We start from the raw sequence: 25,895 nt of genomic DNA on the forward strand, positions 1-25,895 counted from the left end.
TTCTATGACTTTGACTATTTTAGATTCCACATAAAGTGAGATCAGGCAGTAGTTTTCTTGTCTGGCATATGTCACTTAGCGTCATGTCTTCCAGGTTCATCCATGTGGTCCCACATGGCAACTACCTTATTTTTTCAGGCTGAATAATATTTCATTGTGTGTGTGTGTGTGTGTGTGTGTGTGTGTATCACATTTTTTTTATCCATTCCTTTGTCAACAACATTTAGGTTGTTGCCGTATCTGGGCTATTGTGAATGATGCTGTGAGGAGCATAGGAGTGGAAATATCCCTTTGAGATCCAGATTTCATTTCCTCTGGAAATATGCACTGAAGGAGGATTTTAGGTCATATGGTCGTTCTAGCTCTATTTTTAATTTTTTGAGAAACCTATACTATTTTCCGTAGCGGTGGTACCAATTTACAGCCCCACCAACCGTGAACAAGGTTTACTTTCTTGATAATGCCCTTTGAAGCACAAGTTTTTAATTTGGAGGAGGTCCAATTTATCTATTTTCTTCTTTTGTTTATGCTTTTGGTATCATATTTACAATTTCACTGCCAAATCCACAATCATGAAGATTTACCGTTTTCTTCTAAGTGGTTTTAGAGCATATATTTAGGTCATTGATCCACTTTGAGATCATTTTTGTCAGATGTGGGTCCAATTCCATTCCTTGGTGTGCAGAAATCCAGTGTTCAGTTGTCTCAGTGCCATTTGTTGAAGACACTATAGAATGGACTTGGCACTCTTGTCAAAAATCAATTTGCCATAGATGCATGAATTTATTCCTGGACTTTCAGTTGGTCTGTATATCTATCCTTATACCAAACCTCACTGTTTTGATTACTGCAGCTTTGTAATAAGTTGTTTTGTTTTGAGAGAGATGGCGAGCGAGTGTGCATGTTGGAGGTGGGGCAGAGGGAGAGGAAGAGAGAGAATCCCGAGCAGGCTCCGTGCTCAGTGTGGAGCCTGATGCAGGGCTCGACTCGGGGCTCGAACTCACAACCCTGAGATCATGACCTGAGCTGAAACCAAGAGTCGATGCTTAACCGACAGCACCACCCAGGTGCCCCTATAGTAAGTTCTGAATAGGAGAGAAGGGCAAGGAAGCAAGACGTGCCCGTACTAAACATGTCTAGGGAGGGCTGGGACTTCCAAGAGACTGGGTCGCTGAGATGGCACAGAGGGGGCGTAGAAAGAGCTTGAGCTTTGTTATTAGACGGACCCGGTTCAAATCCCAGCCCCATCTCTAACCAGCTGTGTAAATGTAGCCCAGGTGGGAAAGTCTTTATTGTTTTGGTTGATTATAAAAATCGTGTGTGCCACTTGTAGAAATAGAAGCAAAGTTGAAAGAGTTTAGAAGTGTATCAAGTAGATAGCTACTTAATATCCTTTAGTCTGCTTCCCCATCTCTAAAATCGGGGTGATGATTTTCTTGCAGTGCGGGGTCATAGTGAGAATGGGATCGTGTGCACTCTCAGATAGGCTGAGAGTTAGCGACAGACCGCACGCATGTCCACTCGAGGATCAGGTAAAGCGAGGCTCCTGGAGCTCATTTGTGACAAGGGGACCGCTGTCCAGGAGTCTCTGCAACACATCTTGGCTCCTTGGTTCCCACACAGGACACGCGGTGCTGGTGATGCTCCCGGCAGAGGTAGTTTCTGCCACGTTGACAAAGTAGCCAAATTCTTATTGTAAAAGCAGCTCTTTGCATTCAGTGCGCACTTCCCCGCTGGGAGAGGACTTGACATTAACACAGTGTGTGCTTCTGTTTTCAAAAGGCAGGCCCTGTTGTCACAAGAAGAAAATGTTAGGCTCCCCTCATTCTTAAACCTACTTGATGTCAGCAAAGCCACGTACTTTTGGCCAGAGTGGGGCTGGGGGCAGGGGGCGGACACGAGTCAGTGTCTGCAGGCTCCCGAACAAGGGCTCTGGCTTCAGCTTCCTAATGTTCCAGAAAGTTCGCAGTATTCAAAGCACTTGCACAGGGCATCTGTGACCTTGGGAAAGCTATTTATCTGCTGTGATCCTCCGTGGCCTCATCACTAAAATGGGCTTAATAGTATCTCCAGGAAATAGCACCTGTCGTTGTGAGGACTCAGTGACTTAATATTTGTGAGGCTTAATAAATACAGAGTGCTTGGGACAACGCCTGGCACGTGGTGAGTGCTATTTAGCTGGTACATAGCAAGGCTCCTCTACGAATATCTGGACTTCCTGTCCTGTTGAATCTGAAAGTTAGGTCATTTCTAGAACAGGGATAGGTGTGGTGGCCCGGGCAGGCCTGCCCCAAAGTGGAGTTGTGTGAGGGGAGTGGGCAGGTAAGAGAAGGAGGCTGAGGCACCTAGGGAGTAGTCCAAAGACTGAAGAGACAGGGCTGATGAGGACCTGGTGGGGACCAGTTGGGACCGGTTGGGTGAGGGGGGCGCAATGGCAGGACCTCCAGGCTAGGGATGAAAAGAAGGGTCAGATGGGATCTTGGGGGCTGGGGACCTTAGCCAGTACCTGAGGCATGGGTGACAAGGTTCAGCTTCCTCAAAAGGGCCAGGCATTTAGCCCCAGTGAAGAATTCACAGGCACATCAGGACACTGAGACAGACCCTTCCCTTAGGACTTGGACTCAGGCCGCAGCTGCTGAGAGACCACACAGAGCGAGAGATGAGCTGGCTGATTCTAGTCCCTGCTGCTGGCGGGCCAGAACCAGCAGAGAAGCTGGGGGGACAGGGCAGTAGAGGGGCAGAGCAGGCATGGGGGCGGCCAGACCGCTGTGGCAGGTAAGTTCACAAGCAGCTTATTCTGGGATGGAGGTGATGCTTTTCCTGGGTTTTCTGAAGCAGGAACATGTGTTGTAAAGAGCACTGTGAAGGGAGTTCGAAATCCAGGATTTCATTCTGGCTACTCCATTAATTCCCATTCTGTCTCTGGGCAAGTCACTTGGCTCTCTGGGCCTATTTCCCCTGAAGGTGAAGAGGCTGGGCTGGTTGGCTGAGCACTCTTGGAGTTCTGGTGTTCTGTGAGTACATGACCCATGGCCTCGGTGTGTACTCTGTGGCCGGCAAGGCCAGGGTGGGGGATGGCAGTGGGGCCGACTGGGATTGGAGGTCCTGGCCATGGCAGTGCCAGCTTCCACGTTGCTGGCGGGGGAGGCTGGGGTGGACACCCGGCCCAGGTGATTGGAGGTTCTGCTCTGTTCCAGAGCTTTTGGAACATAGCTACTTATCTTTTGATGGATTTATAGCTGTACTGGGTGGGGCAAATGGGAGTGGCGGTGCAGTGATAGTGGAGGCCTTCCTGGAGGAGGGGGCTGTGACGGAGGTGGTCTATCTCCCATGCAGGTGGTGTGACTGGGGCTCAGGGTGTTAAGGGAGTATAGACAGGAGTAAGTCATGGATGTGAGGCAAGGATTTCTTGCCCACACTGAGGTTGGAAGTCATCAGACAGTATGGTTTCCCAGGTAGGGTGACAGGATGCTTTCAAACAAAAGCAGAAAGACCCTGGGGGCAGGGACATCATTTCTGTGACCAAAGGTGGAAAGAAAGGCACAGTCTGGAGGACAGTCGTTAAGCGGGGATTCACTTGACATCTGACTCCTTCATTCTGAAAACTCCTGTGCTCTGACGATAGATAAGTGCTGAGCCTGGGTCTCATCTGGGGCGTTCTGACCCAGCAGGTACTTGGAAGGCCATCCGGAGCAGTGTGGTCTGTCCTGAAGTCCGAGCAGTTAGAGTTCCTGGCTCAGGTGTGTGTTCCGAATCAGCGCCCCCTCAAACTCTGAGCAAATGTTTTGGTCTCCTCTAATCTGAGGAGTAACAAAGAGAACCCTAGACAGATATGTGTGTGGGGTGGGGTCTGCTGATGAGCACCCGGCCAGGCTGTGGGGAAGGCTGTGGGCATCAGGGAACAGCTTGCCCATGCTGTTGCCAGCTAACGATGCTAGAGAACTGTGCCAGCCGACTGGAGCCTAGTGTCAGAATGACGGGCAGAGAGTCAGGCCAGGGGGATGAGGGCCCGGCATCCAGGAACCTTTGGAATCAGGCAGAGCCTGCATCAGGGTAACAGGGACCCAGTATTATCTTCTTACAAGGTCACATTCCTCAGCAAAGATTTAATCCCACCCCGGCTTTACCTCTGGGCACTCTCCAGCACCACGGACCCACTGATCGCAGAGCCAGGAACCCACAGTGCACCCAGAGGGCACGCTCCTGGCACCGGCCCCTCCCTCCACAGTCTGGTTTGCCCTGGTGGGACAGTCTGGGTGGCACTCCCGTCCCACCATCGCCAAGTGTCGGAGAGCCGATGCAGTGATGGTTTGGGCACCCCGGGAGAAGGCCTCTGAGAGTGTGTTTTTCAGGCAACTGTGTGTGTGCACCAGTGACTGTGTAGCTGGGGTACGAGTACGTTGTGCCGGGGGGGGGGGGGGTGTGCACCACTGAGTGTATATGGGTGAGTTTGTGCACCTTTGCAGGGAGCTGCATATGTGCCACCAAGAGTGGCTATGTGGACGTGTGTGTGTCATGTATTCAGAAGCAGTTGTGCCGGAGAGAATTGACTTGGGGGTGGGGGCGGTGGGGAGGGGAGAGACTGGTCGCTCTCTCCCTGCCTCTTCTTCCTCAATGCCTTGGGAAGTGGGGGGAGGCCGGGCACACTACCACTTTCCCTGGTGCAAGACTAGGCGTGGTGGGGGGCACGAGCCTCCCCTGGCTGGGAGCTTCAGCATGGCTGGGGGCTGCAGAAGCGTGGCAGACAAGCAAGTCTCTGAGGTGCAGGAGGGGCCGCTTAGATGTGGGAGTGGATAGACATCTGGGTGGCTTTGGGTGATGAGCTACGGGCGGGGGGGGAGGATCCTGCCCCCTGGGTCCATCCCAAAGGAGCTGGAAGCAGGAACCCTGCTTCTGCCGCTGGGGGCTCGGGGGCAATCCCAGGCCGCATCAATGTTGGATGAGCCCAAGCTACCTTCTCATGGCCTGATACCATCTAACATGGTCTCACTTTTAGTGTAACTGGAGAGCTCAGGGCTCACCCGAGCCTGCCACTGGTGATCTTCTCAGCACGGTGCTGCCCTGTGGGGACCGCAGCTGGGGTGGGAAGGCCGGGCCAGCCCAGAGGGGACTGTCCCGGGACCGGGTGGGGGCCAGCCGGCCCAGCCTCTTTGGGCAGGGGGTTTGGGTCCAGCCTGGCCTCTTGTAGGCCCCTGAGTCGCGGTGCCGGGTTACACGTCCTCCCGCCTCACCCTCCCTGGGGTGTCATCTGTCCAGCCACGCATCCTTGGGGCAGTTCAGTCCCATCCCCCGCCTGGCTTTGGGGGTTTCCTGCTCGGGAAGGGGCTGGAGGGGAATCAGCGAGAAGGACAGAGAGCCCCTTGGGGAAGGAAGGGGAGCAGTGGCGACCCTGCAGAGCCTCCCGCTGCAGGTGAGTGTCGGGAGCCCTGAGTGCGTGCTGGGAAAGGGGGAGGGCAGGACTGAGGTCTGTGGGTCCGGGCCTCACCACCTCACCACCCTGACCTTTTCTACTCCGGCTCCCCACACCCTACCCCTTATGACACCACACCCGGCCTTGCCCTAAGAGGCAGGCCTGGCAAAGTAGGCTGGTGCTCCATTGAGCATCTGGTACAGTTGGCATGTTGGGCTGTGGCCTCGGGTGGTCCAACGTGGACAACCGCTGCAGGGGCAGTGAGGTTGCATTGGATCAGCAGCCTGTTTTTGTAAATAGTTTAATGGGACCCAGGCACATCTACTTGTTAACATCTTGTCTTTGGCTGTTTTCACACGACAGCCTCGGAGCTGAGTACAGCTCCGCTTGCAAGCCTAGAATATGTACGATTACTCTCTGGCCCTTTAAGAAAACGCTTGCCCACCCTCCTCCTATTCTGCGGTCCTGGCTCCTCTCCTTTTTACCCTGCGCCCGGGCTGGTTCCCTGCCTTTGCCCGGCATGCCCTGCTCACTGGCTCAGCCAGGCTGAGCGCTCTCTGCACCGGGAAACACAGACCTCGGGGACCACCTCTTCACATCTTGTCACTGCTGCTTTCTCTGGCAAGAAGCGAAGATAACCAGGGGCAGCACGTAGTCCCGAATCCAGCAGGTTCTCCGAGAGCTGAGGGTTGAGCCCTGCAGCACCCCTGTCCGACCCCAAGCTGAACAAGGAGCAAGGTGGGTTAGCTGACGGTGAGCACCTTAGTCTGGCCCGAGGGGCTGAGCAGACCAGTTCTGGTGCGGGCTTCCTGTCACCTCTCCCTGTGGGCCAGGCCAGGAGCAGGTGACAGCTGAGGTCCCCGTGGAATGGTGGGGAGACAGTGCTGTGTGAACAGATAATTGTAGGGCACCAGAATGCTCTGGAGGGAGCCGGGGAGCTCCAGCGGCAGGGGCTCTCCCCTGCCTGCTGTCTTATAGCTTCCAGACCCTGCGGCCCAGTGTGCCCTCTTTACCCCAAGCCTCAAGCCTTTGTGAACAAGACTAGACCCTTTTCTTCAGTTCCTGTTCCCACAGCTGAGTTCCGGGGAAGAGCAGGAGCCAGGGAAGCCCCAGGGCCTGAAGACAGAGCTGCAGTCCTGCCGCGCCATCGCCAGGTGGCGCCCTCGAGGTGCCGGCTCCTGCTGGGGAGGGCCTGCGGGTTCTAACGCTTACCCTTAGTCTAATCACAGCCTGCAAGGCTGTGGTCCCCCACATTCCGAATCCCGCCAGGCTGACCAGCTCTGTCTGCCGTCCAGACTCTGGACTTCAGGGCATTTTTACGTGGGAGTCCGAAGGGGTCACTGGGGATGACCTGCAGTCCTAATGCTCATTGCCTGCCTGCTTATCCTCATCCAGACAGGGCTCCCTGAAGGCAGGGACGGGCCTACTCTCTGGAGCACAGGGCTCGGCACTGCAGCGGGGGTGTGTGCTGCGAGTGGTGTACACTAGAGACAGTGTTGCCACTCCTGCTCGCCGCTGGCGCAGGTGCGCTGGAGAGAATAGACTTGGGGGGGGGTGGGGGGAGGCTGGCTTGCTCCTCCCTCCCTCTGCTTTCCCTGAGCCTTGGGAAGTGGGGGGAGGGCGGGTACGCCACCCCTTCCCCTGGTGCCAGACTAGGTGCGGGGGGACGTCAGTCTGCTCTGCCTCCGCCTGGGCCGTTGGTTCGGAGACAGGAGTAGCCTTTCCCTCTCTGGCCTGGTCCTGTCGGTGCCAGCATTCTAGGGGGCCTCTAGAGAGGAAGAGGTGCCCAGGGGACACGGGCTAGGGCCATAGGAGGCTGCTTGTTTCCAGGGAGAGTGTCCAGGCATACCTGGCGTTGTCCGGCACTGGGAGCAAGCACGCACTCATCAGGACCGGAGAGAGGGGCTGGGACATACTACCGCATCTGTGGTGGCCTTGCCCCCTCACCTGGCCCCCGCTCGGACGGTTCCAGGAGCCTCCCAGTCTAACAGCGCCCAACTGAGTGGCTGTCCCAGTGTCCCCTAGGAAGGTTTGGAGGACTGCATCTGTGTTGGGGAGGACCCCTCCCCAAACAAGGGATTCTGATAGCTAGGGATGATGTCAAGAAGGGACCCCCACCGAGCCCCAGAGCGGAGTGTGAGTGAGGTGTGAAGTCGGGCCCCTGCCTGAGGGGGATGATTGTCGAGCATCCCTCACCCGCTGTAGTTCCTAGGAAGAAGGGTGGAGACTGTGTCCCATTGAGTCAGCAGAGGCCAGGCCAGCTTGTGCTCTCGGGTGTGACCCTGGGAAGGAGCCCCTTGCAGGGTCTTCTCCCTGATGGACTGACACGGACAGGCAGGTGCCATTTCTCTGCCTGGAACAGGCTCCACCGTAAGACTGGCATCATTCACTGGGGTAATTGCTGGTTTGGGTTCGATTTCCATTCAAAACAGTAATCCCAGCCTGAGCTGGGTGTCAGATCTGACGGTTGATTATTAGTAACATTTATCAACAGCCTCTCTCAGCTTCAGGCAATTACAGCTAATCTGCGGTTCCTGCTCCCTGTCACTGCCAGCCTCTTCCCTGCCCGCCCCCTCGCCCCCTCTGTTCCCTGTTCCCCTCTCTCCTTCTCCCCTCCCCTCCCCTAAGCAGCCAGCCTGAGGGAGGGCAGGAGAGGGGAGCCACCTTCTGAGTCACTGTCCCCCCCCTCACGTAGGGGCCCCTGTGCACGCTGGGCCCCTGGGCTCTTCATTGGCCATCTCGTGTAGCAGAGTCTCGGGAAGTCTGAATCCAGATTCTTTCAGAACTGAGAGGGATCCCTGTGGTTTGCAGAACGCATGTCTCCTGGCTCCTTGTCATATGGTGTATTTTCACCTGCCGTAGGGGCCCTCTTGCCCCAACTCCTCTGTCCTCCCCTTCAGGCCAGCGTGAGGCAGCGTGAGACCAGCATGAGGCACGTGGGGCCTTTATTTACCTCAGGCACAAAATTTCAGGGACCACTGACAAGCTCAGTAATTGACATAACTAATATTTCAGTGCAATACTTTTGAAAATCAAAATTAATGCAAAAACATCCATAATGAACAAAATCAAAATGTGACTAGAGGGTCCTACCCTCGATTGCAGCATTTGGCCTCCCTGCCTCACACTAATTCCGGCCCCTCTAGGACCTTGTCATTGTTTAGAATGTGATGGTTTTGTGTATGGGGGGTATTTTTGCATTCAGTTCAGCTTAAAATATTCTCTTGATGGCTGAGTCTTTTGGCACCTCATTCAGCTCCCCCTCATTTCCTGTGGGGCCCTAACCCTTGCTCCCTCCATTTCTTTGTGTGTACTACGTCTGGCCAGGGCTCAGCTTCTCTCTGAGGGGGGCCCCGAGCCTGGGCTGGCCTTCCCGGTGCCCATCCTCCACTCCATCCCTCTGGACCCCTCCATGAGGCCCGCAGGTTGCCATGGTAACTGCCAGTAGCTGCCTAGTCCTGGGCAGACAGAGCATGCAGGTGTCCCTGCTGTCCCATGATCCCGTCCAGCCAGGCCTGGGTGAGTGCCCACATGCCTGACAGAGTCCCTGATGCACGAATCTCAAAGGCGGCTCGCGTGTGGAGACGGAGAGTGTCACATCTTTGGGAATCCCTCCCAGGGAGAGGACAGCATGGAGCGCCACGAAGGTCCGTCTGTGACAGGGAGGCAGGGCGCTGACGTGAACGAGGGTGCTGGCTCACCAGCCTCCGCAGGGGGCAGGTCGGCGTCCCTGAAGGGCGTCCGCGCTGCTGAGCGCAGTCTGTGAGCCGAGGCACACCGCATGGAAGGCTGCCCGCCCTCCCCTTGCCCTGCCCCCCCCCCCAGGCCAGGCTCAGCTAAACAAATATTTCAGGAAGATCGGCGTGGAAGGGGCTCCCAGGACGCCAGATCCTCTCCGGGTCTTGGGGCGTTGTCACGTCAAGGTCCAGAGGCAGGTAGTTCAGCCGCTCGGTGTCCAGTTGCTGTCCCGGTAGGCGGCTCGACGTCTCAGGGGCGCCGTGTCAGAAGCAGGCCTGCCCTTGCCGTTCTGCTCAAGCTCCCTTCCGAGGCCTCCGCGGCACCACGGGATGGCACCCTCTCCATCACCTGGCCTGGCAGTCTGTCATCCAGCACCCGCTCTGCCACTTACCGGGCAAGGCACTTCCGCTCTGGGCCTCGGTTTCCTCTTCCGGGAAATACTGATGATCGTGCCCTCCCTTGGGGGATGTGCTCACCAGTAAGAGCTAACATGTAATCAAAGCACCGTGACAGACTGAAAAGTCATGCTCCGCGGGGCTCTGGAGGACAGAACTGGAACCAAAGGGAAGTTTATTTGGGCTCGAAGTGAAGAAGAAATCGCCAACGGCCGAGATGGAGGGACCACTCTAGAAGGAGTGAGCACACCGGTGCTGGCAATGTGCATGGAGGGGTTTCATTATCACCTGTCCATCAGCTTAGCTTCCCAAGGACTTCCCGCCCCTGGGTGTGACCTTGAGTGTGACTTCTCCCAGTGTCCTGAAGCTGCCCCACCCCACCTCCACCCGCAGCGGCCTGGAGGTGAGGAAGCTGGCTTCGCTGGCTTTTTCCTGTTCCCCATTCCCTGCCCTCATGTATAGACCAGTGTAGAAACTGGAGAACTTGAGCGGGAAGGAGAACTGGAGGACCTTGTGTTTGAGGAAGTACTGACCTGAATATTGGTTTGAGATGCCCTCTGACTGGAAGAAGTAGCCATTCTGCCTGCAGTAGGACAGAAGGCATCTGAAAGAGAAGTTAGGAGAGGTGGAGGGATGAGGTCTCTAATTCCAGATGGGCACACACATGTGCTCCCCTACCTGGAAACTGCCCCATGCAGCACACCCGCACACGAACCCTTTGTGCTGACTTCCCCACACGAGCTTTGGAGAGAACCATAGGCAGAGAGTTGGGAGACCTGTCTTGGACCTTCCTCCCTCTGAGCCTGATTTTCCCGGCTGGGACCTGACGGGGAGGGGTTGAAGTGCCCTCTGATGGTCTGGGGTCTCCTGCTTTGTGGAACCCATGAGAGTTGCTTCTCCTCCATGACCACTTCGGGGGTCTTCATGAGTCTCTTGTCTGTCTGCTGGGCAGACCTTGGAGCCGAGGTTTTCAGGTCTAGTCAGAGTGGGGTCGGCAATGTCCGGTTTTGCATCTAGACATTATTTTCCCCTCAGAAATTTGAAATTACAACCCAAAGATTCCTAATTATTGATCTAGGCACCTCATTGAAAGTCTGGGTATCATTTTTGTGAGAACATGGCCAGGGATGGGCAAGAAAGGGGAAGAAGTGGGGTGGTGGAGGTAGGGGAGAGAGGAGACGTGATGTGATCCAGGAGTTAGCGTGGGCGCCTGGTCGCAGGGGCGCTGGAGGGGTTGGCAGGACTGGGGCCGAGTACATCGGCTTAGCTTCTGTCCTGAGGCAGTGGAGAGCTTCTGAAGGGTTTAAGCAAGGTCAAGAGACAGGATCAGATTGGCATTTAGATCGGTCACTCTGGTGCCCGTGGAGGAGGGCCTTGAGGGGAGCAAACTGGAGGCAGATGCTGTCCTGATGCCAAGATCTGGGCAACAGGGACGCCCTCCTGAGGATGTGGACCTAGGGAAGGGAGTGGACAGATGCTTGCTGGCTGACATCAGAAGGGCTTCATGGCTGCTGGCCTGGGCAGGGGAGGTGGACGGAAAAAGCAGGAAGCTACGCTGGCGCCTTGGGGGCCTGATGTGTCACTCACAGAGACAGAATAAATAAGTCTTGTCTATAAGATGAGACTCACAGGAAGTCCTAAGCCGCGTACTTCAGTGCGAGCTGCTGTGAGCGTGTGAGACATTCAGGGGATGTGTCCAGGGAGCAGGTGGGTAGAGGGTTCTGGAGTTTAGGAGAGGAGTGGGCCCACGATGCAGGCATGGATGTTCTTGGGTTGTGGGAGGTGGGGGGGCCTGAGTGGCTCAGTTGGTTGAGCGTCTGACTCTTGATTTCAGCTCAGGTTGTGATCTCAGGGTTGTAAGATGGAGCCCCGCATCAGGCTCTGCGCTGGGTGTGGAGCCTGCTTCAGATTCTCTCTCTCCCTCTGCCCCTCCCCACCGATGTGCGCCTGCACGAGCGCTCTCTCTCTCCCTCCCTCTCTTGTCCGTCTTTCTCTCTCTCTCTCTCAGGAAAAAAAAAAGGGTTTTGGGAGGTGAAGCCCTGTGAGGGGAAGATCCCTCAGGTGCCTTTTAGGTGGAGTGGGAGGACAAAGGCTGAGGACACAGACGAGGAAATCCCAGATCCCCCATCAGTGTCTCAAAGATGCACCAGCGCAGAGCCTGCGACCAGCCCAGGGCGGGCAGAGAGCGGCAATGAACGTGTTTTCTGGCTGTGGTTCCTCCAGATGGGGACTTTGTCCTCAGTGCACCTGGCTCTGCCTGGGTTGCTATAGTAACCGCAGATGCAGGCATACAGGGGGTCTCTGTGTTGCCATGGAAACCAGCAGCTGGGTGTCCCGGAGTGGCATGGCCACTGAGGCCTTGGGGATTCAGGCTGGTCCGGAAGGGCCTGGGAGGGGGACCGTGACCAGTGGAGAGGGTTTCTGTGTCCCGGTGAATCCATGATGGTGATGGTGGTTGTTGGTGTGACTGTTGCCACGGTGATGGAGGGAGACACCCAGGTGGCTGTGGCAGCTCCGGTTGGGAGCTGAGAGCAGCAGGAATTGCAACAGGCTCCCGGTCTCTGTGTGCAGCCTGAAGCAGCACCAGCCTCCGGACTCCCCGGCCTTTGGCTGCCATGGAGGGCAGGACCCTCTGCTTTCTTCCTGGGTTGGCACCCCTTTGCCGAGACAGGGGTTTTGTTCCCAGGAGGCACTCCCTGGCCCATGGGATCTCAGCATTCAAAGCGCCACAGGAAGCCTGGGGCCCTGAAACGGGGCCACCGAAGAGATCGGTAAGCATCCGGCAGCGCTGCCTTTAGCCTGAGGTCCCACCCTCGGGTCCCCCCTACCCACCCACCCTCCTGGACCTTCCCCTTCCCCGTTACCACATGGGGTCCCACAGTCCTCCCACAGCCGCAGGCTCTAGACAGGTGAACAGGGAGGCTGTACTCCTCCCCCTGCCCCAGATGGGAGAGATTTCCTCCACCATGGGAGTGAGGCCTCTGCCCTTGGCAGCTCCGCACCCCTGCCCTCCGTCTCTTCTGGTGGGCTTCTCTTCCCGGTCTCCACCCGCCCCCACGCTTCGCCCCCGGTGCTGCTCATTACTGTCCTCATTCTGGGCTGCCTGCTTGCTGTCCCAGAGCCCCTCCACCCTGATCCCATTGGATTCCCAGCTGAAGTGGCCAAGACCAAGGCCCTGAGAGGGGCCTTGAGTGACCATGGTCTGGCCAGACAAGGGGCAGGAATGAAGAAGTGAGGCGACAGCAGCGTGGAGTCACCCATTCCTTTCCCCCTCAGGAGAACAACCAGGAAGAAGCACTGGAAGGAAGGAAGGGAGATCGCTCGGTGAGCTGTCAGGGGAGGAGGGAGCGCTGACTGGGAGAGGGCCACTCACAGGAGACTGCAGGGAGGTGGAGGGGAGGGAAGGACATGAGCAGCTCGGCGGCCATGGACCCTGTGTGCGCTGGGGGTGTGTGTGAAATGGGGCCCAGGGGAGGGGTGACCCCAGGCAAAGGCTGTACTCACTATGGCTGTTGTGACCTTGGTTTGTTCCTCTTAGATCCTTCTGTGATCCTTCTGCCCTGTTCCAGCCAGGTGGTGCCGCCCAGAATCCCAGGCTCTGCTCCCCTCCTATCCTGGGACTCTTGGCCAGGCCTCCCCCAGAGAGGAGGTGTCCTCGAGCTGTGGCCCAGGACCACTGAGGGAATTCCTCCCCATTGTCCACATAGCCAGACCCCCATGCTACCTGCCCCAGGCTGGCAACCCAGGCCTGTCTTTTACAGTCACAAAGTAGATCTTTTCTAAGACTCCTGACAGGACCTCATTTGTTTTCACTGACGTCAAGGGCCCCAGGATGTATCATTGGCCCACAGGATAGGCAGAAACAGCTACCTTGTGAAGGAGGGGGCTCAGTCCTGGGTACAGATGAGGCAACATGATGGGATCCCCTCACCAGCTGCAACATGGGGTGTTGAGGGTTCCTTGTACTGAGGAATCTGCCTGCCTTCCAGGCACCAGGCTAGAGGAATACGGGGGCATCTGGAGCTCTCGTGGATGTTGGTCCTGGATTTCTGATGGGGTTTGTGATGCATATGCCCTACGAGGGAGGCTCTGTGCAGAGCCATGGGTCTCTGGTATGACCGCATGTCTGGGGCCCCCTGTGTTCTCCTCTTCAACACAGAGCCTCAAACCAAGTTGACTTTCTAGCCTAAAGAAAATCTCATGAAGAGAAAGATGGGAGGCATGGGGGTGCCGCTTGAGCTTACTGCAGAGGCTCTAGGGAAGGAGGAGGAGGAGGGGATGCAGGGAGTGAACCCCAGAGGGATGACTCTGCATATGGCTCTCGTGAAGCTTGAAGGCTTCCGCTCATTTGTCTTCTGCAGCTCATGCATCCTGAGCACGGTGAGCTGACAGCATCTCCTTCCTACACCCACCACCCATAGACCATCACGGCCACAAGAGTCTTTGAGATCCCACCGCCCTTGTTTAACAGGCAAACTGAGGCCTCAGGGCAGGGTCACACTGCAAGTTCATGGCAGAGTCAGGACCAGAACCTAGGCCCCCTGCTCAAGGCCCTTTCTCTTCACTGCAGGCCAGGGAGCCAGCCTCACTGTGGGGGAGTCAAGGGGCTTACTGGGAGTGTGTGGTCTTTTGGTTATGACCTTGCTTCATGTAGACGGAGGCTCTGAGCATGCTGTGACTGTATATTTGGCCGATGGCTAGCTGGCAGGCACTCCTGGCCATCCTGGGTTTCTGGGATTTGGTGCCTCTCACACCGGGCTCTCAACACCATTCCAGCTCTTCCATGTTTAAAGGCTCTGCCAGTATCTTTAAAAACTGTGTAACTCAAGATGCTGCCAACAGGCGTGACTTTTCACCCATGGCCGGTCCTGTCAGGGCACACGAGGCTGTAACTAGATGGACAAGGGAGGCGAGGAACCAGGCAGCCTCAGGGATGAAGGCTGAGTTACAAGGCTGTATCTCTGCAGGCTGGAAATAGTCATAATTAAGGGCAAAGTTACATGGTCCAGCTACGTACGGACCCAGACGGCAGAACTTCGTCACAGTGCTTTTGTCCGAGGTTCTACCATCATACCAGGAGCTTCTGTGTCTATGAAGACAGCTCCTGCAAACCCCGGCTTCTGAGTTACTTGTTGTCTTCAACTCACTGACCATCACCTCTGTTTCAGCAACCCATTACCATGATCTGGTCATCATTTGAAACCATTCCGCCTCTGAAGTTTTCATCTCCGTGTACCTCCTGTGTGCTCTGTCTCCCCTGCCTCCACCATATCTGTTCATAGAAACCTTCAGGCTCCTGCCTCTTCCTTTTTCCCCTCACCCCGAATCAGCTCTTGTTCCCCTCCAAGCTCCAATCTGGACACTATGGCCTGTTCCTTGAACAGCTCACCATTCACCACCTGGAGCCGTAGCCTCCCACCCCACCCCTAGAACATGGTAACTGCCTGCCTTCTCCAGTCCTGACTTATTAGAGGGCTGAGATGGGGGGTGGGAATCCCTTCATGAATTGACCCTTGTCCAACTTCATGGTCCAAAGCCTCAACTGAGCCCCCAAGCAGTGCCCAGCAGTCCCGCTGCTGACGTCTACTCCAACCACACCCCACCGCCAGCTATTTCAGAGCTCTCACATACCCCTCTGCTTTTCCACACACAGCTTCCCCACTCACTCCCAGCAGCTGACCTAGACTCTCCATAAGGAAAAGAAAACCTACCAGGAGATAATTTCTTTAACCTCTGCCTTGGGCTCCAAACTGACCTGCATCCATGCCCATCCATGCCTCTGGCCCCCATTATACCGAGAGATAGATGTCCCTCTTCCAGTTAGCCACTCCACAGAGATCTGGTAACCCTCCCCTCAACCCCTGCCCAAGGACCCCCTTCTGATGCTCATTCCCTGTCGCCTGGATCTGCATCGTCTCCACTCTCCTGGCTCCTTCCATTGTAACCCAGTTAGGAAACAAAACAAAACTGCCGTGACTTCACAACCTCCTCTGTCTTCTCAGCCAAGCCTGTTGAAATAAAAATCCGTGTTTATGCTCTCCATCTCCTCAACTCCTGCTCAACCCACTGGCTTCTGTTCCCATTATCCACCTGCACTTCTCGTGCCCATGTCTCCAGTGATTCTTTCCATAAATCCTGCTGCAGCCTGCGAGGTCCTAGTTCATCTCCGCGGCATTTGACGTAGCTGAGCAGCTCTGCCTTTCGAAGCGCTCTTCTCTTAAGTTCCGTGACCTCGCACTCTCCTTTTCTGCCTCCTCTTCTGATAGTTATTTCTCTGTTTGCTTCTTGAGAGTTTCTTCTTCTGTTCGCCGTGGCCGTGCTGAAGTGGTCCAGCATTCTGTCCTGGTGTCTTTCCTCCCTTCCACTTGTTTCTGCTGATGGAGCTGATTGCCGTGGCTTCGACTTCCATCTCTAAGCTGATGACCACAGCTGCTACCTAGACATTTCTCCTTCGTTTCCTTTTTTTCTTTTCAGGTCTATCACCTTCTGCATCATGTGTTTTGAAGCTCTGTTCTTAGGTGCATAAACATTTCAGGTTGTTATATCTTCTCGAGAAGTTAATCCCTTCTTTAATATGAAATGTTCTTCATCTCTGGTAATATTTCCAGTCAGTCTGTGCAATCACTCTGGCTTTCGGTTGACTAGTGTTTACGTGGCATATATTTTTCTATCCTTGTACCTTCATCTCTCTAACTTTACATTTTAAAAGGCTTTTTTTTTTTTATATTTTAGAAAGCATATCATTGTGTTATTCTTATCCAATTGACAAACTTGGCTTTTTAACTGGAGTGTTTAGACCATTTACATTTAATGCTGTTATCAGTATGGTTAACTTTAAATCTGCCATCTTGCCCATTGGTATTCTTTTTGTCCTACTTGTTCTTTGTTCCTTTGTCTTTTTTTTGCTCTCTTTTAGATTGGGTGGTTTCTTTTTTGTTTTGTTTTGTTTTGTTTTGGTGAGTCTATTTTATTTCCATTCTTAGCTTATTAGTTGTAATTCTTTTTTTGTTTGTTTTTATTAGTGGCTGCTCCAGGGTTTATATTATACATCTTCAACCTTAAAATAATATTATATCATTCATGAATATTACTGAGAACTTTACAACAGTGTTACACTTCATTTCTCCTTCCTGTCTTTTGAACTATTGCCATGCATTTTGTTTTTAGCTATGATATAAACCCAACAATACACCATTATATATTTTTTTGCTTTAAACAGTCAATTATCTCTTTCTTAAAAAATAACTTCTTCATTCATATACCGTACAATTCATCCCTATGTAATGTACAGACTGTGGGTTTTAGGTCGTGCAACCATCACTACAATCAGTCTTAGAACATTTTCATTATCTCTGCTCCACCCCCGAAAAAAGCTGCATGCCCATCAGCTGTCACTCCCCTTTCTTCTACCCACCCCCAGCCCTAGGCTACTGCTAACTTATTTTCTCTAAAGATTTGCCTGTCATGGACATTTCACATGAATGAAATCACATAATATGTGGTCTTTGTGACTGGCTTCTTACCTTAGTAGAAAGGCTTCAAGGTTCATCTACGTGGTAGTATGTCTCAATAGTTAATTTCTTTTCATTGCCAAATAATATTCCATCGTATGGACATATTTTGTTTATCCATTAGTCAATTGATGGATATTTGGATTGTTTTCACTTTTTTGCTGTTATAAATGATGTTGCTGTGAAAATTTGTGGACACGTTTCATTTCTCTTGGGTACCTTCCTGGAAGTAGAAGTTCTGGGAATCTACTGTTCAGCCTTTTGAGGAATTGCCAGACTGTTTTTCAAAGTGGCTGCACCGTTTCACATACCCACAAGCATTGTATGAGGTTTCTAATCTCTCCACATCTTTGCCAATAAATGTTTTATTTGTGGTTTTTATGATGGCTAGCCTAGTGAGTGTGAAGTGGGATCTCGTTGTTCTGATGTATATTTCCCTGATGACTAATAATGACTAATGATGTGCCTACAGGCCATTTGTATATCTTTGGGAAAATGTCTAGTCAGATCCTTTGCCCATTTTAAAAATGGGTTATTTGTCTCTTTATTACTGAGTCGTAAGCATTTGTTAGATATTCTAGATACAAGTCCATTATCAGATCATGATTTGCAAATGCTTTATCGAATTCTGTGGCTTATCTTTTCACTTTCTTGATGGTGCCCTTTGCAACACCAAAGTTTAAATTTTGATTAAGTCTAGTTTATCTATTTTTTCTTTTGTTGCTTGTGCTTTTGATGTCCTATCTAAGAAATCATTGCTTAATCCAAGGTCACAAAGACTTGTGCCTACACTTTCTTCTAAGAGTTTCACAGTTGTAGCACTTGCATTTAGGTATTTGGTTCGTTTTGAGTTAATTTTTGTAGAGTGTGAGGTAGAGGGTGCCAAGTCTTTCTCATTTTAGATATTCAATTGTCTCAGCACCATTTGCTGAAAAAACTATTCTTTCCGCCGTTATATGGTCCCGGCATCCTTGCCAAAAAGTCATTGATTTATAAATGTGAGTTTGTTTCTGGATTCTCCATTTACTGCCTTGACTGATGTGTCTGTCCTTACACCAATGCCACACTGTCTTGATTACTGTAGCTTTGTTCTAAGTTTTTGAAGTCAAGAAGTATGAGCTCTCCAAATTTGTTCTTTCTAAAGATTGTTTTGGCTGTGCTGGGTCCCTTGCATTTCCATATGATTTTAGGGCCAGCTTGTCAATTTCTGACAGAGAAACCAGCTGGTATTCTTTTTTTTTTTTTTTTTAAAGATTTTATTTATTTATTTGACAGAGAGAGAGACAGCCAGCGAGAGAGGGAACACAAGCAGGGGGAGTGGGAGAGGAAGAAGCAGGCTCATAGCGGAGGAGCCTGATGTGGGGCTCGATCCCAGAACGCCGGGATCACACCCTGAGCCGAAGGCAGACGCTTAACCGCTGTGCTACCCAGGCGCCCCCCAGCTGGTATTCTGATGTGGGTTTTGTTTAATCATCTGTAGATCAATTTGAGGAGTATCACCATCTTAAAAACATTTCAACTTCTGATCCATAAACACAGGATGCCTTTTTATTTATTTGGATCTTCTTTAATTTCTTTCAAAGAAGTTTGCAGTTTCCATTGTAAAGTCTTGCACTTCTTTTTTAAAATTTATTCCCAAGTATTTTATTCTCTTTGATGCTCTTGCACGTTGAATTGTTTTCTTAATTTTATTTTGTGGATCGTTCACTGCAGGTGTATAGAAACGTTACTGGTCTGTATCCTGCAAGCTTGTGGAACTTGTTTATTCTAATAGTTTTTTGGCGGATACCTTAGATATTCTTTACACAAAATCATGTCGTCAATGAATACAGATAGTTTGGCTTCTTCCTTTTTAATCTGGATGCCTTTTATTTCATTGTCTTGCCTAACCACCTTAGCTAGAACCTCTAGTACAACGTCGAACGGATTTGTCAAGAGCGAGCATCCTTGTCTTGATCTTAGGGGTAGATGATGCATTCAGTCTTTCACTGTTAAGTATGATTTTGGTTTTTGGTTTTTCATAGGTGCCCTTTATCAGGTTGAGGAAATCCCCTTCTATCCCTGGTTTGTTGAATGATTTTATCATGAAGAGGTATCGAATTTTTTCAAATGCTTTTTCTGCATCTACTAGACATTTATGTGGTTTTTCTCCTTTTTTTCTATTGATATTGTGTATCGTGTTAAGACTGATTTTTAGATAAGACCCCTTTGCGTCCCCGGAATAAGTCCTACTTGACCAAGATGCATAATCCTTTTTTATATGTTGCTGGATTCAGGATTTGCGTGTGCGTGTGTGTGTGTGTATGAGAAATAGAATTAAAATTGACAGGGCTTCCCCCCGCCCACACCCAGTGCTGTAAAGATGTTGCGGCACTGTCTTCCGGTTTGCATGATTTCATGAGGCGTGTGCCGCCTTTCTTTTCTTTGTCCCTGTTTGCAGTGTGCATTCCCTTCCCCTATTCTGGCTGCTTTTAAGATTTTTTTCTTTATCACCAACTTTCAACAATTTGATCATGAGGAATCTTGGTGTAGCTTTCTTTATATTTCTTCTGCTTGAAGTCTTTCGAAGTTGTTGGACTTGTGGGTTTATAATTTTCATCCAATTTGAAAAGATTTGGGGCATTATTTCTTCAAATATTTTTTTCTGCCCCCGCCCCCCCCCCCCCGGAATTCCAATTACATGTATGTCGGACAACTTGGTCTGTTCTACAACTCACTGGTAACTTCTTTTTTCAGCACTTTTTCCTGAGCTTTATTTTGGAATATTTCTATTGCTGTGTCTTTGAATTCGTAGTCTTTTCTTCTGCAGTATCTAATTTTATGTAGCGTATTTTTGGTTTCAGCTCTTGTGTTTTTCAACTCCAGAAGTTTGATTTGGGTCTTAGCTACATCTTCGATTTTCTCTCCTTATTATAGTCTTAGTTTCTTCTCCCTTCGTTTCTATATGGAGTAAGGCCGTAACAGCTCTTCTCAAGTTCTGGTCTGCTAATGCTGTCATCTTTGTCATCTCCAGGTATTTTCCTCGTGACTGATTTTTCTTGTAAGTATGTGTTTGATACTCCTGATTTTTTTGCATGTTTGGTAATTTTTGATTCAAGGATGGTTGCTGTGAATTTTGCATTGTTGGGTGCTGGGCTTTGTTTTACTCCTTTAAAAAGTGTTGGGCTTTGTTCTGACTCAGTTAAATTGTTTGGAATTTGGACCCTTTTGCGGTTTTGTTTTCATCTTTGCTGGGGTAGGGCCAGAGCAGCCTCTAGCCAAGGGCTAGTCCCACCTCACCACTCAGCCAGTAGGGCTCTGCCTGACGTCCTGTGTGTTACGAGGTCTTCATACTCTGACTGGTAGCAGCACAAGCTATCCCCAGCCTTCTGAGAGTCTCTGGGACTCTTCTGCCTGCGCCTCTCTGGTGATTTGTTGCCGACCTCACATCAGGTCAGCACTCAGCCGACGATTTGATCTCTTTCCCATCTGCACCAGTCCTGCAAACTCACGGTCTGTCTTCCATTTCGGGGCTGTACCTGTGGTTCCTTCCGTATCTTCACCTGGCAAACTTCCCATCATCCTTCAGGGTTCAGGGCCACCTCTGCCAGGAAGCCTGCTCAGTCGTCCTCAGTCACACAAAGTGCTAAACGCTAGCATCGGTCTTAGCTTTAATCATGGGTTCCATCTAAATGTGCTAGTTGGCTGTGACTCTAAGGGTAAGGCCCTGTCTGGCTTGGCTCTGTACCCTTAGTGAGGACTATGCACAGAGTAGGTGCTCCATGTAAGTGCAGCGAGTGAATGAAAGCTGGGTATGGAGGCGTGGCTGGTGGAAACAAGGAGACCCCAGGCCAGCTGCCTTCCAATGCTTGGATGTCTCCAGGGCTCTCTGACCCAGAGCAGAGGGACTCCGTGCAGCAGAGCCTTCCTTCTAGAGTGGGACGGGCCTGGGTTGAGGGTCTCTGCTCTCCCCTGGTCTGCTGCGCAGGGGCTAGCCTTGTGCGAGCTTGCCTGTGGCTGCATGATGCCTGCTTCAGAGGGAGCTCTAAGACCTCATCGCAGCCAGCGTGGGCTGAGCCCATGGACGGTCTTAGGGTGGCTGGGCTTTGGGCTTCTTAGCAGAGCCTTCTCCTGCACGAGGGTCATAAATCGTGCCACAGGAAGCCTGCTGTGTCACAGGAAATTCTTATCAAAAGGAGATTTTAGGCTAGGGTGTGATGAAGGGCTATGATGACTGGGGTGTGCGGCCACGCACCGCGACTCTGCTGGGAAAGGTCCCACTTGCTCGGCCACTTAAAAAGTATACACTTTACTGTGATTCGATGACACGCTGCATGAAGACAGGAGCCATGCCTGTCTTTCTCATTGTTGTGTCCTCAGCCGGCAGTGCAGAGACACAGCAAGCACTCATAGATATATGTCGAAGGGACAAGCACAGCTGAAATTTACTGACAACTTACAGTGCACCACAGATGCTTCTAGCCATTTATACAGATTCATGCAGTAGTGACAGCCGCCCTCTGAGGTGGGTCCTATTGTCATTCTCATTTCGCAAATGAAGAATGTGAACATGGGGCGGACAGTAAGTTGCCCAAAGTCACGTTGTCACATCACTGGTGAGGCAAATTTTCAAAGATTGTACCCTTAACTTCTGTTGAATGAATGAATGAATGAATGAATGAATGAATGAATTTTGATTTATAACATCTGCAAAAGGAGGCCATAATAGATAAAAGTGTATTTCCTAAAACAATCATCAAAACATCCGATTTTCCGTAATTGGGACTATTCCTATTCAATATCAATACATCTCTCTCTACTATATATATATAACATTATATAGTTATATAGAATATTAAACATATACAAATGTAGTAATACTGCAAGTATTGAGTATTTCATAATCCTTACACATAGCATATATCATTACTATTAACATTGTGATCTTACTACATGCCAGGCTTTGTGTTAACAGTTTTACATACGCTGTCTTCTTCCATATTCATAATTCTGTGAAATAGGTGTTAGAATTTCTGTGAGATAGCTAAGGCTTAGAGAGATTAAGTCCAAGGTCATGGAGCTTGTTACAGAGCAGGATGCGAGCCCTTGTCTACTTAACTGTATATCTGTGATCTTAAGGGCTTTGCTCTACTCCCTGTCCTATAGACTGGCTGAAGCAGGGCTGCCTTGGGCTTTCCAAGCTCTCTCTCTCCCAGGAAGCTCCCAAATCCTAGGGCCTAGTCCTCATTTCCCAGCCCTACCGAGGGGGACTCTGGGTGCCCCAGGCAGGCTTTCCCAGCCCCTGTCCAGCAGGGGGAGCTGAAGCTGGGACAGTTCTGACACTGTGGTGCAAACTCCCGGTACTTTAGAGCTTGAGGGACGCCATATTGGAGCCCATCCTAGACCAACTGAATCCCAGTCTCTGGGAGTGAGACCCTAGAATTGGAATTTTTAATAGCTACCCAGTTGACTCTGATGTCCAGACAGATTTGGGAACCACTGGCCCAGGCTCAGGAAAAAAGGAAGTAGATACTCCTTAGGAAAAGAAGTGGTAGCTTCTTGCCCAGGCCAGCTCCACAACACATTTTTTAGAAGCACGGTGTCATCATGTGGTGTGAACATGTATTGTAAAGTAGATTAAAACGTTATAGTAAATTTGGAACACATGAAACAGTATAAGGAAGAAAAATGAGATTAGCTATAATCCCAATACCTAGAGATAATTCCTGTTAACTTTTTGATTTATTTCTTTTAAGTTTTCAAAGTATAAATAGTATACATAAAAACACAAATTGGAATCTCTGGCTGGCTCAGTCAGTGGAGCGTGCCACTCTTGATCTCAGGGCCATGAGTTTCAGCCCCATGTTGGGCCTAGAGCTTACTTCAAATTAAAAATAAAATAAAATTTTTAAAAAGCATAGATTTTTTGTGCACAGTTTATAATACATTTTCACAGCTGAACACAGTCATGTTAACAAAACCCAGAAACAGAATGTTGCCAGCACCCTAGAAGCTCCCTTTGAGCCGCTTCCGATAACTGCCTCCTCCCAAAGCAGTTGTCCGGACTCCTAATATCATTGATTAAGTTTGCTCGCATCCGGCATTTCTATAAATGGGATAATATCCCGATTTGAGCGTGCCTTGTTTCGGTCACTGTGATATTGGGGAGATCCATCTGCGTTAGGTCTATAGCTCCACGGTCGTTCACTTATCGTCACTATACAGAATTTAATTGTGTGATGACAGCACAATTTATACACCCATCCTACTCTGGGTGGCATTTCAGGATTTTGAAGTATTTGGTGGTCATGACCTAGTGCTGTTAGGAACAGGCTTGTCCATGTCCTTTGGTGCACACGTGTGTGCATTTCCATGGCAGGTACCCAGGTGTGCAATTGCTGAGTTTTCTGTTCAGCGTTAGTAAATGCTGCCAGAGTTTTCCAAGATGGTTTTGCCAGTACCCTTTCCGCAGCAGTGGGCGTGAGGCCGGTTTGCTCCACATCCTCACCAAACTTTGATTTTTCCTGTCTTACGTTAGCTGTTCTGATGAGCGTGCTCTGTTGGTCGTGCTGTTGGAATTGTCTCTCCCCAGTGAATAATAAAATTGAACCTCTTCTCCTTCATGCTTTTCTTTCTTTTTTTAATGATTTTATTTATTTGACACAGAGAGTGAGCACGAAAAGGGGGGAAGGGTAGAGTGAGAAGCAGACTCTCCGCCGAGCAGGGAGCCCAAGGCAGGCTCGATCCCAGGACCCGGGAATCATGCATGACCTGAGCCGAAGGCAGACACTTAACTGACTGAGCCACCCAGGCGGCCCAGTGCATTTCTTTTTAATCTTTTACTTATGCGCCCACCCTGGTAACCCCTAGTTCATTAAGAGAGGGGAAAAAGAGAACAAGAAAAAAGAAAACGAGTAAGATGCACCATAAAGCAGAAATTCCTGGGTAAAGTCGTGTGTTATTTTCCCTTCTAGTGAAGTCTGTCGTCTTAAAAGTAAGTTCTGCCTATCTTAGACTTAAAAGAAAATATATGCTCTGTGGCTATTCTCTCTCTTACCTCTTTCTCCCTGTGCTTTTCTCAACCATTTAATTTTTACAATAGCATTGGTATTTTGGGGAAGGATACGTTTTTATGAACTTCGCACGAATAGTCTTCAAAGAAAGGCTGCTGTCACAGAGGAGAGCTTCAGCTCAGGGTCAGGAAGGAAGCCTCAGGTGGCTCGTGCCCACAGCTAGTCCCTGATGCTGTGCTGCTGGGGACAATAGGGAGTGGAGGGGCGTTGTGGGCTTTGCAGAGTAGATCCAAAAGTAAGGTTGTTTTGTGTTGTGTTGTTTCTTCAGAAAATTGTTCATTAAAAAAAATGGATTTCAGGGGCACTGGGGTGCCTCAGTCAGTTAAGCATCCGACTCTTGATCTCAGCTCAGGTCTGGATCTCGGTGTTGTGAGTTCGAGCCCCACGTTGGGCACCATGCTGGGTGTGGAGCCTACTTAAAAAAAAAAAAAATGGGTTTCAATTCTCTTAAGGTCCTATTTTGGAAAAAAATCTTTTCGGGTGTTATCTGAAAAAATGTACAGTATGAGTTTGTTCACAAGTGGCAGTTACATGTTTGTGTGTGCGTATCTTAAAGTTGTGTAGCTGGTTCTCTCGATTTTTCATGTAACATGTTTTTACATATCATTAAACATTATTAGATGAATTTTGTTTTAATGACTATATCTTGGTTCTTTTTATGGACTTTCTGAAATGTATTTAACCATTTTCCTATCTGGGTCATTTCAAGAATTTCAGAACCCTCCATGGTGATCATCTTTGTCTGTAAATTTCCATGCTCACCTGGTAACTTCCTTAGAACAGCTTCAGGGAAGGGAAATTCCTGGCTCGAAAATGACGACTGCCTCCGAGATATTCATTAAAGGTCTTTGGTGCGTTCATAGGATCACATTTCCTTCCAGAAAGACTCCCCATGAGAATACCCCCCACCCCAGACACTGCCTCCCTCAGTGCTGTTTGCCAGCTTTATCTTCAGTCCCATGCACGGCGTCTCTTGCCGAACAGGAGACTGTTGTTTTTAACCTGATAAAATCCATGTGGCTTCTGGATCTAGGAACATACTTAGAAAAGCTCCTACACACGATTAGAAAACTATTCTCCAACACTTCCTATTGTAGCCTTCTTGTTTTCTTCTGTTTTTACAATACGTCTTTAATCCCTCTGGTAGTTCTTGTGTGTGACGTGAGGGAGGGTAGAACTCTTGTGCTCCCCAGGTGGGTAGCAAGTTGATCTGGAAACACTGACTAAACATTTCGTCAGCATTCTGTGAGGCCATCTCTATCATAACCCGGTTTCCTCTGCAGAGGGGGGTCTGTTTCCACATCGCGTGGGTCCATCGGTCATCCCCGAAGCAGTACCGCTCTTTTATTTCAGGTTCGAGGTACAGTCTCGTAGCTGGTGTGGCAAGTCCTTATTCCGTTTCTCTTAGCACATTTTCTTGGTTATCTTGGAAAACTGACTTATTTCTCCAGATGAATTTTGAAATAAATTTGTCCCATTGAAAACAGAAATCCTACTGTGCTTGTGATTAGAATGGCATCCGAATCTGTACAGTGATTTGACAAAATTACAGGGCCATACAGGAACGGGGGGAGTCTCTTTTTATCGTGGGTGTTTGTACAGGTAAGATTTCATGTTTGTTTTATTAGCGTTTTAGTGTGTTTTTGTGTATGTCCAAGATACTTCTTGTAAAGTTTCCCAGGATCTGTTCGTTCTTCTGTTGCTTTTGTGAGTAAGAGCTCTTGAAGTTATCTTTTTAACTAGAGGTCTCTGATATGTAGGGGAATTATTGAGAGTCAGTGTGTCAGAG

The 25,895-nt window shown here is 50.4% G+C and overlaps 1 protein-coding gene across 1 annotated transcript in view; it reads left to right on the forward strand.

The window, feature by feature from the left end:
- Positions 1–12,157: 12,157 nt before the first annotated feature.
- TUB (TUB bipartite transcription factor) overlaps positions 12,158–25,895 on the forward strand; it is a 60,296-nt gene continuing 46,558 nt past the window's right edge. Inside the window, exons 1-2 of the mRNA XM_057316635.1 lie at positions 12,158–12,314; positions 12,820–12,867. Coding sequence (XP_057172618.1) covers positions 12,247–12,314; positions 12,820–12,867 — 116 coding nt within the window. The 5' untranslated portion in view covers positions 12,158–12,246. The remainder of the gene's footprint in view (positions 12,315–12,819; positions 12,868–25,895) is intronic.

This window comes from Ursus arctos, unplaced genomic scaffold (genome assembly GCF_023065955.2).
Source record: "Ursus arctos isolate Adak ecotype North America unplaced genomic scaffold, UrsArc2.0 scaffold_22, whole genome shotgun sequence".
Taxonomy (NCBI): domain Eukaryota; kingdom Metazoa; phylum Chordata; class Mammalia; order Carnivora; family Ursidae; genus Ursus; species Ursus arctos.